The sequence below is a fragment of the Pleurodeles waltl genome, chromosome 7 (assembly GCF_031143425.1).
Source record: "Pleurodeles waltl isolate 20211129_DDA chromosome 7, aPleWal1.hap1.20221129, whole genome shotgun sequence".
In the NCBI taxonomy this organism is placed as follows: Eukaryota; Metazoa; Chordata; class Amphibia; order Caudata; family Salamandridae; genus Pleurodeles; species Pleurodeles waltl.
In genome coordinates, this window is record NC_090446.1 from 282,112,551 (window position 1) to 282,129,985 (window position 17,435).

General features: G+C 43.2%; 1 protein-coding gene across 1 annotated transcript in view; it reads right to left on the reverse strand.

The window, feature by feature from the left end:
• RNF114 (ring finger protein 114) overlaps positions 1-17,073 on the reverse strand; it is a 145,756-nt gene extending 128,683 nt beyond the window's left edge. Inside the window, exon 1 of the mRNA XM_069243655.1 lies at positions 16,918-17,073. Within this exon, the coding sequence (XP_069099756.1) occupies positions 16,918-17,057 (140 nt within the window). The 5' untranslated portion in view covers positions 17,058-17,073. The remainder of the gene's footprint in view (positions 1-16,917) is intronic.
• Between the last annotated feature and the right edge of the window lie 362 nt (positions 17,074-17,435).

Sequence of the window (17,435 nt, forward strand, 5' to 3'; positions counted from 1 at the left end):
CTTGGTTTCCATCACACTTAAGAATTTAAAAAAATGTGTTTTATTTGTGTTTTCTAACTGTAGCTATCTTGTGAAATGTTTGTACAGTTAATTTAAAGGCATTTAAATGTTAGTGCGTGCAAAACAAAATAACTTCCTACAGCCTTTTCTTTAACACTCTCAGTACCCAGCAAGATTGTTAGATAACCCTCTCACTATGCATAAGAAAAAGAAAAGGAAACACCAAGCTCTTGCTCCCTTTAGAAACAGTAAACAGCAATTTGTCTGATGACACAGCCTGACATTTAACTTCTGTTTTGCACCGCAAATGTGACAAGATAAAAACAACAACATTTAAAGCCTTTTTTTGCTCACCAGCTTCTAAACTTCATCATGATTATTTTGGGGGTGCTTCAGCACCCCCCCATACACTGCCTTACTTCCAGAGCTAACGGCATGAAACTGAAGAGAATTGTTTAAGTTATATTTTTAGTAAAGAGCACTGACCAAAATATACAGCCACATAATCAGAACATGGCTCCTCACAGGCATGACTGATTGAAAAACTGGTGGTGCCAGAGGTAAGTCAAGTCAGTCATGCAGAAAGATAGGAGGCAGGAAACTTTTTCAAAGAAAAATACTGCAGGTTACTGATCCCTGGACCAGCACAAAAGAAAGACAGCTGGAAACACATGCACTCCCTTTGAGTGCCTCACGAAAAAGAAAAAAAATGTTTCCCCGGAAACCAATCCTTTGTGAAAGGATAAAAGGAGCAAGTCATAGGGCTGGTAAACAGTTTATGCTCACAGGAGGGACAAAGACATGCTGGATGGCCTAAAACAAATAAAGCCAGCAAAAAGACAGCAAGTAAATGTGAGTGACAAAACCAAGAGTAAGCAATGGATAGAATGCTTTAGTAGGTAAGCTTTCAGCATGTCCCCAATATGTCTTCGCAACCAGATAGCAGTGCTATCTGTTAAACTTCAACCTTAGAAAGGTGAAAGGATTAGGTTAACATATGCACAAATTACACAATTAATTACACAGTGGTGGTCGCCAATGCATAGTTATGGTTTTGTGCACTTCCCACTGAAATATATTTTTTTTATTTTCCTATGACTCTTGTAGTGGTGAAAGGTTTTGCAGAAGGAATAGTCATTTGAGGTCCAGCATGCCAATTTTCGTGGAGGAAAAAAACTGTAATGGGAGGCAGGGAATGATTTGATTTACCATTTTAGCTCAGACATTACTTTTGCTTACCACACCCAAAGCCACAGAATGGTTTCACTCAAAACCTGCCATGAAAGAACTATACTCAGAATGCATGCTTTTGTTGGTTGGTGAAAATTAATTGGTGTAAATCCATTCAATAATGTTTTAAAAACTTAAGTTGTGTAATATATGCATAAATAGCAAAGCAGTACCTACTTGGAGGATCCAGAGATCCCCAAAGTCAAAATAGGCAATCTCATTGGCTGGTTCCAACAGGAGGAAAATGTTGTGGGCGCCATCTTAGTGAATGGGGGCTCAGTCCGTGTGTCGTAGAATGCATTAAACAATAACACATAAGGGGTCTAGGAAAAGGTACCCTGACATCCTGGGTCATATGAGTGCTGATATATATGTTTTTTACAGTGATGTTATTGTTAGGTTCTGAATTTACTCAAACAAAACCATAGAAATTCAGCAGTTGGAGTTCTTTCAAGCAGCTATAACTTGTGCCTTAATGTAACTATAACTTTTGTTGCCGCCTTGCACAGTTTGGTATTCAATAATTTGAGTAATAACGTTTCACTTATATTTTTAATGATGTTATAGCAGTTGTCATAGTGCTGTAATGTATGGAATAATTAGACGTGCATGGCAAGAGAAGGGGTTATAGTTACCATAGGGCATGCGTTATAGTTGCTGAAAAAACTAACTATAATTGCCGAATTTCTATGGTTTTTGGAAGAGTAAATTTAGAACTTAACTATAACATCCATCTAATCTTTGTTTTTTCAGTGAATTTCTAAGGTTTTTTAATTATATTTCCTAACTATAACGCTCCTGGAGCCTATGTTATTTTGGTGAATTTCTACATTTTCTTTTTAACATAAAACAATTTTCATTACTATATGTTAATCCAACCACCACCAGCCAACCCTTATAGCACTAAACCCTGTGCTTCGCAAGGCCTTCGGCCATGTCACTGACCATGTCACAATTGATGTAACAGGGGCCCAACCTAATACTTTTTTGGGGGGGAGTTGGGCGGCGCAGCCCCCCTCCCCAAGGCAGATCTCGGCCCCAGGGACCCCATTCCCCAGGGCCAGGCCTAATTATTTTAATCTTTTTGGGGGCAATGGAACAGCTTGGCCCGCATCGGCCAAGGCCGATCTCAGCCCCGGGGAACCCTTCCCCGGGGCCCGGCCATGTGACCTGGGTGCCCCCCATGGTACCCAGCCACAAAGTTGGTGACTGCTGGGGGACCCTGTACACAACCCCATTCCCTTCCGGCACCCCACCTCCTCTGGGAGCCTGCATTGCTTTCACAGATATGGAGCTGCTCCCTCTCCGTGATAGCAATGTTTCCCCTGTTTCCTGTCTGCATCTCTGAGGGCAGGGAAACAAAGGAAACCTCAGTTCGCAGTGAGGGAGAGCTGCTTGACGGCTCTCCCTCACTGCGAGCAGAGTGTTTGCTGTAACTTGGTGGGAGCTGTCAGCTCCTGGCAAGTTACAGCAAACAGCTATGTCCCGGTGGTGGGCACCCTGGGTCATAGCAGGAGCCAGCCCTGGGGCATTGCGGTCCTCAGGGCCATCAGTGGCACCTAGAGAGGGTCCGCACCGACGCTCTCCTCCAAGGCGCATTGCACCGGGGATGTGGTGGTCCCTGGGGTTCTGGGTCCAAAACAGACCCCCTTCACTCCTTTTTTGTAGCCCCGGGGAGGTGCTGGTCCCCAAAGCTGCAAGGGGGGAATCCCCCACACTGTATTTATTCAAAGCCCTGGGTAGGTGGTGATCCCTGGGGCTGCGGAGGGAGTGGGGGTGGGCGGCTTCCCCCGCACCATATTTGTTTAAAGCCCTTGGGAGGTTGTGGTCGCGGGAGGAGGGGATCGGCCCCCAGTTCATATACATTAAGTGCCCCGGGAAGGTGGTGGTCCCTGGACCTCCAGGATTTTATTTTTTTTTGTAAATCAGAGCCTCGTCGAGGTGCCGGTCCCCGAGAATGTTGGTGGACCAGGTGACCCCCAGCATTGTTTTGATGAAGCGCCCCGGGAGGTGGCGATCCCCGGGGCTGCGGGGCCCTCCCGCATAATTTCATTACATGCACAACAAAAATCACTGTAAAACTGTTTTTGGAAAGTTTTGTGAAGATATACACACATTTTATTTTTGATATTTATGCCATTTTGCTAAGCGGTGGATCCCTTGCATGTGGAACCACGGATCCCTGGCACAACAAAATAAACAAAATGATGTTCACTGCCCATAGGGGGGTAGCTGCCAGACACTGTATCCAACCCCACACACTTGGTTGTGCTTGCCATTGTTTGAGCCCCCCCAAAGTACTGGGTGCTTGGCCATGAGAGGTCAAAGGCCATTCATGGTACTGCCAAGGGGGATTTTGGGTGACCACAGAGGTTTGACCGCAAGGCAATACCAAAAGTCATGCCCTGTAGCCAAATCACACCATATGTAGCATGGTGCTGGCTGGGCACAGTACCTGACAGCAGGTTATGATAAATTGCATTTTAAAAGAAAATTATTTGAGATGGAAAAAATAGGTCAATAATGAAAACTGTAAAAGTCTCCGTACATGTAGTTGTAGTACACAGGATCTAGAACTGAAAACATCTGCCTTCCTTTCTTCTGTCCGCAGTGCCAGGGAACAACAGATTTCAACTCGGGGTAGATCAGGAGTAGGACTCCTAGTGTTATGGTTATTTGTTTTAATTTCTGTCTGTATTTATCCATATTTATATTTTGACCATCGTATTGCCATTTATGACCATCCTATTGGCATTTAGACCATGTTTCTTTTGTTTTTAAGACTGAATGAAGTGGTAAAATGGTATATTCTCACATTTATTTAACTGATAAATATAGACTGGTACTTTGATGCATCTCGTGTTTTAGCAAATTAAGCAGCCAAATATAACAAAAACCTACACTCAAAAGTGAATATTAACATTATATTACAAATATGTGTTAACATATGCTTGTACTTAAGGAAATACCATCCTGTGTTTTTTTTTTTTTTTTTTTTTTACTTTCCATGCCGGTCCGTCTGCTTGGCTGTTGACCTGGAATGTATGAAACGCAGCATGGAGAAGCCTCATTTTCTGTATTTTTCAACTTTTAAAAATATATAGTGGCAGGAAACGCATTGTTTTTGTCTGCATTTATCTGTAAAAAAGAACTAACAAAAAATTGAAACCTTAAATCATGTGGTACACAAAACCACATAAATAGCAAGTCCGAAATTTAAAACAAAAAAAGAGGAGCAACTTCATAAATGGCGCAGTGGACCATGCAGGGCACTGCATATTTAAATTCCCCCAAAGGGAGTCAAGCAAAGATCAAAAGAAAAGCAAACACTCATTTTGATCATATGCCTGAAAGATAAAAGAAGGGCTGCTGCATTCTAAAACAGCTGAATTTGAGCAAAATGAAACTAGGTATGCTTTAATAAAGGGTATTTATTCTCTTACTCCAGATAGAAACCAACGTGGGATGTTATCATATAAATGCAGGCTACATGGGTAATAAAAAAAAAATTACCATCGTGCTAAATCCCTTGCAATGGAAAAAGTTTTCCAAAGACAAATATTTTATCTCAAATTCTAATAAACGTTCTACGTCCATTTTGATGTCAAGATGTTTAACATTTCCAGATGAGTGGGACACTCTCCCACCTCCATGGACCAAAATGGTCACATCCAGGGGAACACTGCATACCTAAAACACCATCTGTGTTAATACGAAGCCAGTGGCTGCCAATATAATTTTTGATTATACTGGAACCGACATGGTGTGCACCATTTACCCCCTGAAAGTTGAGAAGGAATTAGGTAACCTCAATATCCATACAAACGTAGAAACTGTAGGCTCGATTAAGTGAGCCTCGGGCTCACTGAAGTCCATAAACACCAAAGGACAAGTATCAATAATCAAGAAATAAAAGGTGTAAGTGGGCAAGTTGCAGTGGATTAGCTAGGAAGGATCAAACAAAGATAACAGTGCAAGTTACACCATCACTTGGGCATGTCCAAGTAAATGGCCAGAGTCAACAATGTGAAAAGTTGTTAAACGTTCCCTTATAATGTCATCTTCAGACATTACTAATGCATACACGGTGTAGTTCAACATTTAAAACATTTAAGAATTAGTAGTTTAACAATTTACCAAAAAAGGGAAATTATGGTTTCACAAAACAGAGGCAAATCACAATGGCCAGACATTGCATTTAATCACTCACTCATCCCTTCTTCCAACCATCGACTCATTCTTGCACTCACTCAACCACACAGCCAAGCCTGGCAACCAATGAAGCACTATCACTTATACACAAACCTACTAGGTTCGACAAAACTAATGTAATTCTCACAAATTGTTATTTTTAACAAAGAAATAGAAACATATTTATCACTACTATTAGAAAAGACCATCTTTGAAAGGTCTTTTCCCAGATGTTTGCCTCCTGTAGCAGAATCCGTTTTGTTGGCATTAGGGCTCTGAGCACTTTACCCCTGTAAAACAGCAGGAATGTGCTTGTGCTCTGCTTCTTAAAATGGTAAGGTTGGTATACCCTAGATTTATACTTTTTTTATCTAAGGTTCCCTTTATAAGGTATCACATGTACCCATGGCCTGTAAATTAAAGAATGCTATTCCACAGCAGTACCCATTGTGCTGCCCACCAAAGTAGTACTGCAAAACATGTCTCGGGCCAAAGGGCATGGTGCATGTTTTATATAACGTTTTACATTTCCTGGTGATGGAAAACCCCTGATCACTGCAGCAAGGCTGACTCTCCCATTGTCCCATTGAAAATCGCTGTGTTACAGTATAGTACATAACTTCAGTGTGGGATTAATTAGAAAATGATTCAAAGGACTCACTGTACTAGGAATTTAAAATCCAAACTATTAGTCAACTTGGATTTAAAAACTATTATGCCTCTTTTAGAAAGTCAGCATTTTTCTTCCCATACCATATGGAAATTTCTGTTATGGTCCAGGGCACAAGACAGTTAGTGGCTTACCTGTAGTGTTATGTGTATTCCTACCAGATAGTGCACAAAGGGGCTGTGTGAAGAGGTGGGGGTCATTTTGATGGAATGGACAGGAAGTAGCAGTGCCCCTGATCTGATTACACCTGAAAGAGGCCTGCCCAGGTGCACAGAAGGACTGGACACAATGCCTGCCCTAATTTTGTCAGCGAGGCTGGAGCCAAACCCAGAGGAACTGACCAGAACAAGTAAAAGTTTGGCAAATGGGTGTCCCCCACCCACAGTCTGCAACTGGGCATAAAAGCGGAAGCCAGAGAATCTGAAATAACACTCTTGGACCTGTGAGGACTGAGAAGGATGACTGCCCTGCTGTCTAAAGAAAGACTGGACCTGCTTGCCATGAACTCAGGACCCCAGACGTGACTCCAGAGGCCTTTCCTGCTTACCAGCTGACCAGAATCAAATGGACCCAACCTTGTCCCTTCCATTGGCCTCTATGGAAGTAAGCACTGACCCCCAAGTGATGTCCTCAAAGTTCTGAACCATGAATGGAGTCAGCGTGCACTTCTTCCTGCTATGGAACAGACAAACTGTGATTTATTTTTTTTAAGCGCAGCTGTTTTAGTTTAGTTTCCACATTTGTGTCTTTTGGCTCATTTTTTCTAGCCTTTGTATATTCTGTTTACTTTCCATTATTTTATGGTTTGGTATTGTGTGGCCCTTTATTAGTGGAGACTGCATGGACATCTGGTGGGGTGTATCAATGCTGCCTAATGCTTGTGAATTTCAGTGTTAATTTTGCCCCTGTTGTTCAATAAAGACTTACTTTGCTTTTTGAGGTGAAGGCCTCTAGAGAATTTCCAAGTTGTCAGTTTCTGCATACCTACTGGGCCCTATTTTACTCTCCTGATTAGCCACCAACCTTTAGCTCTATATGATTCACACAGTACTCTCCTATCTTTTCACTTGCTGGTGCTAGCTTTTATGGTAGTGTAGAGTGGGAGGTAGTCACTCTAGTTGAAAATAGGAATTTCAAAGTTCCCTTTGAACTTAAGGAATTTTGTCAGTGATAAACACACAATCCAGGGTGTGTGTTCCCTTGAAGGTTTTTGGAAATGTTTGAGTGGCAAGATTGTTTTCAACTGTATGCTGAGCGGACTGAACACTGCTTATTTAGAAGACAGCGCAGCGGATTTGTGCCACATCCCACCAGGCTGGAGTCTGTCAGTGCTATCACCAGATGGTGCAGGTTGAAGCTGCCGCAAATTATGATTTCATAGTTTGTGTGGTCACAAGGCACAGAGTCCACATAGTTGAGTCAGTCTGCCTGTTCGTCCATGGCTGAAGCGTCGGAAGTATAAGTTGGCCAGTTGTGTCTTTATTGGCTGGTTAGCGATGTAAAGGCCTTCCAGGGGTAATACTTGGATCATTTTGTCATATGCTTCAATCCCCCAATCACACAACCACTGGTCCTGCCACCATTATCACAGAATATCCCACCTAGGGTTCCTGGAATGGACTGGTTCAACAACTTTTTCAGGCACATTAGCCTCCTCCACTACTTGACGCTTCACTCAATTTCTCCTATCGCCAGCAGTTTGGGATCTGACACTACATCTCAAGTGTACATCACCCACAGAGCACTGGAGGATGTGGTCCAAGAAAGCCGGTAGGTTGAGTCCAACAGTACTTTTTTTAGACTGAGGGCTTTTGCTGTCATCCACAGCAAGGTGATTTTCACACCTCAAATATTTTCTAACGGACAGAGATTCCTAACATCTCCAGAGGTTTGCAGCTTGTTACTGGGACAAACCCAGTCATAGCAGCTAATAGGCCCTGAAAATGTGCCTTCGCTTGGAAACAGAGTGGATTTGTGGAATCTTGGGAAGGAAGAGGCCCGGTACAGCTAGCAATGTATGTCCACGGCGATGTATAAAATGAGGTACCATTTCACAAAAGGCACTCAGAAAATCTATGTTGTTGTAGTGATGACTGTTATTTCAGTGGTGTGGTGGTTTCAGAATCCTGATTGAGGGTTATCCTGATTGAGAGTTGTCCAGGTGTTTGTGGCGTTCTAGGTGGTCCGAGAATTGTCTGTTAATTGGACTTCTCAATTACTTTGGCAGAGAAGGGGAGCAGCGAGATGGGTCGGTAGTAGGCAAGTACTTTGGGGGGGTCAGCTAAGGGTTTTGAGTGGGGTGGTAATTTCAATTTGTTTCCAGCTATTTGGCAATGTAGCTGTTTTAAAGGAGGTATTGATGATGGAAGTGAGTACAGTGCTGATCGTGGCTCTTCCCAGGTTTTCTTCATCGTGACATACATTTTATTGGTATATCACTTCCATGTCATGTGGGAGACATTAAGCACTTGATGATCTCCATCATTAAAGCACTCATAAGCGTAGGGTTACTACTGTAGAATTTATTCCACCATCCACCTAGTTAAGCCTCCATCTCCGCCGACCACAGCATATACAAAGGCTATAATACTTCAAGGGATTAAATGAACAAAATTACATGACCAGTTGTGCCAATGTTAGGCTAATTTTCTTAACATGCTGTCAGTCTGTAACAAGTCAATACCCTGCCACCATTTAAAAAGCGGAAAAGAATTCCTGATAACATTTTCTGGAATGAAGAATTCTAGATGGATTCAACTATCCCCAGAGCCTCCTAGGGCATCACTGGGAGGAAATTCTTCTGACTTCTTCAACCTCCTTTTTCATAATTTTTGTTCTAAAACTACAAATCCAAGGCCATTGGTACTCAAAATGCAACATGTATTACGTGTGTATTTTCAAAAAGCTAAAGTGTGACTCTGCCATGTTCTTCAGCCTATAATTATTTAAATGACAAAAGCATAATTAACTGCATTAGGAACGCCTGTGTTTAGGTACATCGCATTTGATTGCATTGTTTATTTTAAATATGTTTCTTTACAACACAGTTTTTTCAATTAGCACTTCTAGTTAAGAGAAGTATTGAAGTAATACATTTTATAAGTACTCTTATCAATGCAGTCGTTTGACGAAGTTCACATTATAAAAACCCACACAGTCTCCTCTCTGGTCTGTTATTAGTCTTATGCATGGTATGCATCAGGCTCCAGTCCCTAGTGGCTTGGTGGCATTTTTTCCTTTGTAGCCTGTCAGTGTGCGTTTTCTGCAGCTACTTTCTACAAATGTCGCCACATCATCGAATGCCATGCTGAGAACGCAGGAGGGCCTCTGCTATGGTTTCTTCCCTGTGGCCACCAACCCAAAAAGCACTGGCAAAGACATGCCATCTGGCTTATAACAGAAAATGCAAGCCAGACCTTGAGCGTTTGCCAATGCTCGTCTATCTATTGTTTTATCCCTCCAACTCTTTCCTACTACCTTCTATTTAATTTTCCTCCCTTTTTAGGTTGAGCGTACAAGCACTCTGGCCTGTTGTAATCTATCTGTAGCCTTTTAACCACACCCACCGCACGGCCGTCACTATCACTCATTCACGGGCTTGCCTTTCAAAAATCCTTTGTTATCATTGGTAAATACTTTACGTTTGTCCCTCCTTGGGGCAGTTTTGTTACCGCCTTGGCCATCGACCCTGTACATGGATAATTGCACTTTTACCAATATGTTTGGCTGTGAGCAAACTTCTTTTTCCTTTTGTGTCTTTCCTTTGCACTCATAAGAAGCTCGTGCAGGGAAATGCAGAACTCCGACTGACTGCCAACACTTCAACCAGGAAGTGTTGGCAGCCATCTTGGGACTCTGCTTCAGCCAAGTCCCTAAAAAAATAAAAAGAGGCCAGGATAGAGACACCCTCACCCCTTAGCTCTGGAGAAGCATTTTTTTCTTAGTTTTTGTGCTGCAAACTCACAAAATTACTGGAATTTTTTTTTTTTTTTTAAGCGCAGACACCAGTGTTTGGTTTTCTTTTTAGCCCTGAGAGGGCTTGGCCCTGGGGCAAAGTAAAAAATAAGGAGGGGGCGCACTGTGCCCCCTCCTGGGCTTTTCAGTGCCCTGGGGACCGCTATCTCCTCAGGGCTTAATGTATTTGAACGTGGAGGAATACACTCAGCCTCCTCGCACAGCCCCGGGCACCACCACATCCTCAGGGCTTCCTTCTATTTCAATGCAGGGATGTACAGCCCCCCCCACACTCCCACACACACAGACACACACACACAGCCCCGGGACTACCACCTCACTGGGGCTTGACTGTATTTGAATCCTGGGGTGCCAAGCCCCTCTCCCTCCCACCCACTGCAGCCCCAGGGACCACCACCACCTCCCCAGGGCAAACATGAAAAAAGGGGGTCCATTTCAGACCCCGAAGCCCCGGGGACCTCCACCTCCTCAGGGCTAAATTCTCATTTGGGGGGGTGCAGCACGGCCCCTCACTCGAGGAGCCAGTGATGCCCTAGGGTCCACAACCCCACAAAACCGGCTCCTGTTATGTCCTGGTGTGCCCCTGGACAAAGCTGTTTGCTTTTGCTCGGTGGGAGCTAACAGCTCCCACCGAGCAAAAGCAAACAAAGTCCATTTTCTGCAAGTGAGAGCTATCAAACAGCTCTCACTTGCAGAAAGCGGAATTTGGGACGAACTTGGATGCAGAGCAGAACCGAGCCACTGCTTGCATAATGGTCGTCTTGTACTGTATACACAGAGAAAGATGGGTAGTGCTGGCTAGACACGGTGCACTTCCCAAAATGCAGTTTGTGTACAGTCAATGATATTTCATATTAAAAAGAGAGCAATGGTACGATGCGTGAGATATGCTCCACTACCCCAGAGCATAATGTGGTGTTCCAATGAAACACCAAGCAAGGTTTGTCCCAGACACCGCTCACTCAAAAAGATTGTTGATAAACAAGTCCTCCAGTTCAGTTTAGTTGTGGTAGGTTCTTTTATTGGAAGATATGGACATCAAATCCATCGGATGGTCGTCGTTCCATAATCACAGCCGTCATGGTCATAAGACGAGCATCATTACATAGGCACAGCCAACATGTGTTTCATCACAACATGTGACTTTTTCAAGGCTGAAAAATATATACAACAATTATGGTAGCCAATCCTTGTCCAGAGGAGTTTAAGAATGATAGCATAATCAATTAAAAGTGTAGGTCCAAATAGTGAAGCATGCTTTGACATCGGAGAAAAAGGCAGGTGCTAAGATACCCCTGTACAAACGAGGGAAAAGAGATAATAAGAAGCAATCGTGAAAGCACACCTGTTGCTGTATAAACAGGTCAAAACAACCTGTGCAAACATTTTGTAGGTGCCAAAGCGCATGGTAGTGTCATTAAGCAGACTTGGAGTATGTATTTAGCCCCATCACCATCATTAGTGCCACTGTGTGCTGGACACACTAAAAAAATACATAGGGGGATGGTGGTGAATCACAGCAACAGAGGAATGGAGAATTCATACCTCTAAGAGTATACACGGTCTAAGAAGTACCAGGAAATATTAAAATAGGCACAGTATGCCTGAAGAGTATGTGGAGTCACTCACTTATAATAGGATGTAAAGAGGACCAAAATTGTAAGAGACCATGGTAAGCCTTATGCCTGTAGGAAGACAAATTGATATGTGAAAAGGCGAAACCTGAGGTGTATAGGGCAGTGCTGTGAAATAAAAAATTAATATAATATAACATTATGATGAAAAGAACGGAGGCCAAAACGTGGTCTACAACATGTTATTAGTGCTGTGACATTAAGAGGGAAATGAGGCAAAGAACATGCGGCGGAAACAGTGGTGCATGGGACTATTGGTAGAGTCGCAACAGGCCCTAAAAAGCAAAGCGCCCCAAGTGTAGCCTGAAAACATTATAAACAGAGAGTCTGTGGAGGGAAACAAACATTATCTGGAGAAAAACAATAAAGACTAAGTGAATGCCAGCCGTTATGCATAGTATGTGCCCATGATGAAAAACACGAGCAAGCAATATCCAGAATAACGCTTAAGTAAAACAAAAGCGAAATGAGCGCAGTGGTTTTAAGGGAAGAAGAAATGCCGAAAGGTCCCAATCCCAAGTCAAAAAAACTTCTGTATACCAGTAACTGAAAAAGGAGCGTGGAGCCGGGCGTAAGCCTGCCGTATCGCACGTGTTAATAACGGATGGCATGAGTTACAGTATTTAGAGTCACATCAGACTAAGGAGCAGTGCTCCTAAAACAAGAGAAAAAAAATCAAAAGTCACAAGTAGGTGTGTTGTTGAAAGGTTGCTTACCTCAGGAAAAGTGAACCGAGGACAGTGCGGGAGAAAAACGTCTGTTCTAAAGCCAGCCATGCTGATGAGACATTTAAGAGCCCCGTAGACACAGAAATGGGGAAGACAGTGGTACGGGAAGAGGAGGACAGATGCATCAACCATTTTGGAGTGTGGCAAGAATGGCATGTTGTGATAGTACTATAGAGGGCTTAAATGAAAAAGAGATGAGTGGTGATGTGAAGGAGAGTAATGAATCCAGTAAAAGAGTGAAAAAATAGTGTGAACATATGGCATTCTATTAATGGCTAACCAGTGGAATAACATTAAGGATTGGCATAGTATCATTAATTATACATACCTTAGAGATGTTAGGAACAAAGTCCACAAGTTAAACGTGTCTACTTGAAGTAGTACAATAAACAATGGAATTACTGAGACAAAGGGGAAAAATGGGGGGAGCCCCATTGGATAGTATTTCAAAAGTGAAAGTATATCAGTCATGTTCATATCACCCAACAGAGGTGTAAGGTATGTACTAAAGAAACACATGCAGTTCCCAATCCACGTTCAAACCCAGGTCAACTGCACGGAGTTTGATGATCCACTTAGCTTCACATTTCCTGAGCTTAGAGACCACGTCGCCCCCCTCGCATCCCTAGTAATACGTGTAATGCCATGGAATCGGATCCCTAGAACCTCAGAGCCTGCATGTACCAAGTTATAATGGGCAGCCAGGGGGTAATTAGAGTGATTGTTCCTAATGGCTCTAATGTGCTCCTGATCCGTTCTTTAAGAGGGCAAATAATGCTTCCCCCATAAATAAGGGCAAACAATACAATAGATCGTAAATATACTATTGCAATTGATAAACTGTCGTATATCATGTACATGTGCAGAGTTGTATGAAAACGTTACCAGTTTATCCATGGCAAATTGACAAACATTACAACATGAGCATCTGAAGAATCCGCAAGATTGGGGGGCAGCCAGGTGGAGGACTGGTTTTGTGTGTTAGTTTCAATATAGCTGGGACATAGCTTATTTCTTAGTGTCTGTCCACGGCTGTAAGCGAACTGAGGTCTGTCCCTGATAAATTTGTGTAGTGTCTTGTCCAGTAATAGTAGATGCCAGTGGCGTTTATGTGATGTATAACATGGCTCTGTTCATTAAATGCAGTGATCATGTTTATATGCCTGGTTTTGAGTCATGTATCAGTCCCCTGGGTCAGAAGGGATGTGCACGAGGTGTTGAGAATTTTGGTTTCAGCTTTGGATAAAACCTTCCCTGAATATCCTCTTCCCAGGAAACGCTGCCCAAGCACTTTCAGTTCCTGCATAAAAATGTGGTCATTGCTGCAGTTTCGTTTCACTCTGGTCATTTCCCCTAATGGAACAGCATTAATCTGTGACGGTGGGTGAGCACTATGTGCATGCAGTACTGAATTACAGGCAGTGGGTTTTCTGTACAGTCTGGACATTATCTTATTGTTTTTATGGTATAGGGTGAGATCAAGGAACTCAATTTGTTTACTGGTTATGTGCTGTGTAAAGCGCAAGTTGTAATCGTTACAATTAAGGTGCTCACATAGTAGTTTGAAATGTTCTGTACTGCCTGTCCAGATGATGATGATGTCATCTATGTATCTCCTCCAGTATAAAATGTAGTCGGTTAGACCATGTGGGCAAGATGTCCACAAGTGGTGCCTCTCAAAGTGGCCCATGTACAGATTTGCGTATGATGGAGAGAATTTGGTATCCATGCCTATGTAACGATGCTCATCTTATGACTATGATGGCTGTGATTATGGAACGACGAGAATCTGATGGATTTGAAGTCCATGCCTTCTAATAAAAGAATCTACCACAACTAAACTTAACTAAAGGGCTTGTTTATCTACAAACTGTTTGAGTATTGCGGTGACTGGGACAAGGTCTCGTACTGCCACTCAGTTGGCTGAAGGTTCAAATCCTAGTATCGCTCGGCAGTGTGTTTATTTATTTAGTAGTATTTTGACTGTTAATTCTTCGTAGTGATGGAACATTCACTTTTCTTTCTAATCACATGCGTGGGTTGACTGTCATATGTATGTCAGGAAGCATCATTAAATAAGGAGTCACCTATGAACTAAAGGTTAAGGTCACAAACCCTCACAATGAAAGTTGAGGGGTCTACTACAGGTGAGTCCCTGAGCATTTCCCTTCATTAATTTATTTTAAACTTCAAAAGTTTAAAAGGTTCATACTGAAAGATTATCTCACTCTCAAATTGACAAATACATTTTTCTTTTCAGTTTATCCAGAAATCTCATTCTACGAATATCATTCATCAAAGTCTAAAAAAAACACTCTCTCTCCATCTCATTCTCTCTCTCAATTTCTCTTTTTCAATCTTTCTCCCATTCACACACCCACTAAGACCCTAAGGCACTCACTCAAGCACCCACTCACTGACCCAGTCAGACTCACACACTCACTGAAACCATCAAGCACTCACTCACAGCCCAACACAAACAGCGGCACACCGACTAAGAAACTGATGCACCCATTCTCGCACCCAGCCAGACACTCTCACAGCCACTCCACTCTCACACCTATTCTCACATGCAGAAAGACAGCCTGTAGCCAACTCTTGCCGCGCACTGCCAAAGGGCTGTGCGCATCGTGAGGATGGGTGGTTAGTGAGGGTTGGCCGCAGCCCTGACTTAGCAGCCAACCGAGCCAAAGGCCATGTACGGGGCAAGGTTGGGTGCTCACAGAGGGTGGGCCTCAGGGTATGGCCGCAGGACAGGACCTGCGGCAGTTGGATTAACGTATAGCAACACAAATTACTATACTTTAAAAAAATCCAAGAAATTCACTGATAAAAGAGGTTACAGGGACACTGAGAATTTTAAAAAAACATAGAAATTCACTTAAAAAAAACAAAGGTCACAAGGACGTTATAGTTAGGCTCACATTTTAAACATACAAACCATAAAAATTAACCTGTGACCAGTATAGGTATTTGTTTGCCGTTTATGAAAGTGATGGGCATCTGTGAAATTACACTCATAACCATTTAGTCAATAATAGGTCAAAACTGGTTTATAGCTACCCAAAGTACAAGTTAACAACTTCAGAATAATGTCAAATTGAGTAAAAACCTACTAGTTTCAAAACGTAGGCCTTGCTGGGTAACTGCAGCACTTTGTATAAAGCACTGAGAAATAACACCACGCTTTTACCTCTTGAGCCATAGGGAACACAAGGATCTCTGAAACAAACTGTGCATTACTACAACAAAGAAACTCTGCAAAATATATGTTTTGATCCGAAACTAAAACAATAGCCACTTCATACTTCTTCTAATGGCTGGAGGACAGGTACATCTCTTCAGCAAATGCATTATACAGCCAAGTATCTTGCCACTGTTCTATGCGAAAACTTTCTAGATAAACAGACATCTGTGCTGCAGGTGCCTTAATCCTTTTCTGGAGTTTCTGAGGACCGGTCCTGCTATTTTTCTGTCCTTACAAAGGAAAACAACCATTGGTTCGGCTAAGCCTTTGACACCTATTGATTTGCCAATTGCTTCTGCCATGCCACCGCGACACCACTGATGCTGTGCGCCGTGGCTAATAAACAGAAAAAAATGGAACCAACGCGGCCAGCTGCGACATTTTGTACACACACACCAAACAAACGTGCCTACAAAATGACAAATGTTTTCGTTTTGTTTACGATCTGCGTTGGACACACAAAAAAAAAAAATGGAAAGCAAGCAGATTGGAACGGGTAAGGCGGCTGGGGAAAGCAACACAGCGGGAGTAATCATGGAGGGCTGGGAAGCAATAGAAGAGTTGAGGAAGCAACAGAGACGATGGGCGGAACCAACACTGGGGTGCTCGGAGAGAACAACGGGGAGGGTGCAGATGGAGGAAAGCAACACAGAATGTACTAGGAGAAAAGCAGGAGGAGACGGAGTAACATGAAACAAGAGAGCGCAATCTTGAGCTCGGGAAAGCACACTGAGAGAAAGCATCTAGGAGGTTGGAAATAAACATACGGGAACGCGCATCACGGGGGATCCATTCCTCACAAAGATGCCCTTCAGGACTTAGTCTCCTGTCTGCTGTAACAAATTTACGGGATTCACAATTATTTTTCCAAACACCCGCACTACTTGCCACATTTGTCTGTTTTCACTTTCTTTAGAAATGTATCAGGCTGGCATGTAATTAGGCCAGATGCTCTGCCTGCATCTCAAAGTAGTAAACGTTCTTTCTTCCAACCCTACCCCATCTCCTGCAACATCCCAGCAGGTGCTATTCAGAGCAGGACTACTTTACTTTTCACTTAAAAACCGCAGCTCGCGCTAAGACCTCCTCCCACCTCCCTTAACTGTTGCACACCACCCAGCGACATATAGATTATCATATTAATGGCTGTGAAATATGGCCCGCCACTCACTGGACCTGCCAACTCCCCACTTTCGTTTCCTAACAGGTGAAGTCCGTCTTGAGCTTCGGTGCCACACTCACACATGTCCGCACTTGACTCTCACGGGGTTCTCGAAGACCTCCAGGCAGACGGGGCACGTGAACCGGGAAAGGGGATCAACAGTTAACGAGCCAAAGGCACCTTCCTGCTCCTGTCTACCTAACGCCATCGCCATCATCATACACTTCCGTAAACTTGTGCTGACGTCTACAGTGACAACCCGAGATCCCGCCCACTTTCTACGCCTATACCAATCGCTGCACTGCGCGTCCTGTGCAGCGCGACTTCACAAGCAACCACGAACTGAACTTAACTTTTAGTTAGTACGAGCACTGGTGGAGAAGGCACGGCTTTAACCCCTTCGCTGCCAGGCCTTTTCCCCCTCCTGTGCCGAGCCTTTTTTTGGCTATTTGGAGCAGTTCGCGCTTAGGCCCTCATAACTTTTTGTTCACATAAGCTACCCATGCCAAATTTGCGTCCTTTTTTTCCAACATCCTAGGGATTCTAGAGGTACCCAGACTTTGTGGGTTCCCCAGAAGGAGGCCAAGAAATTAGCCAA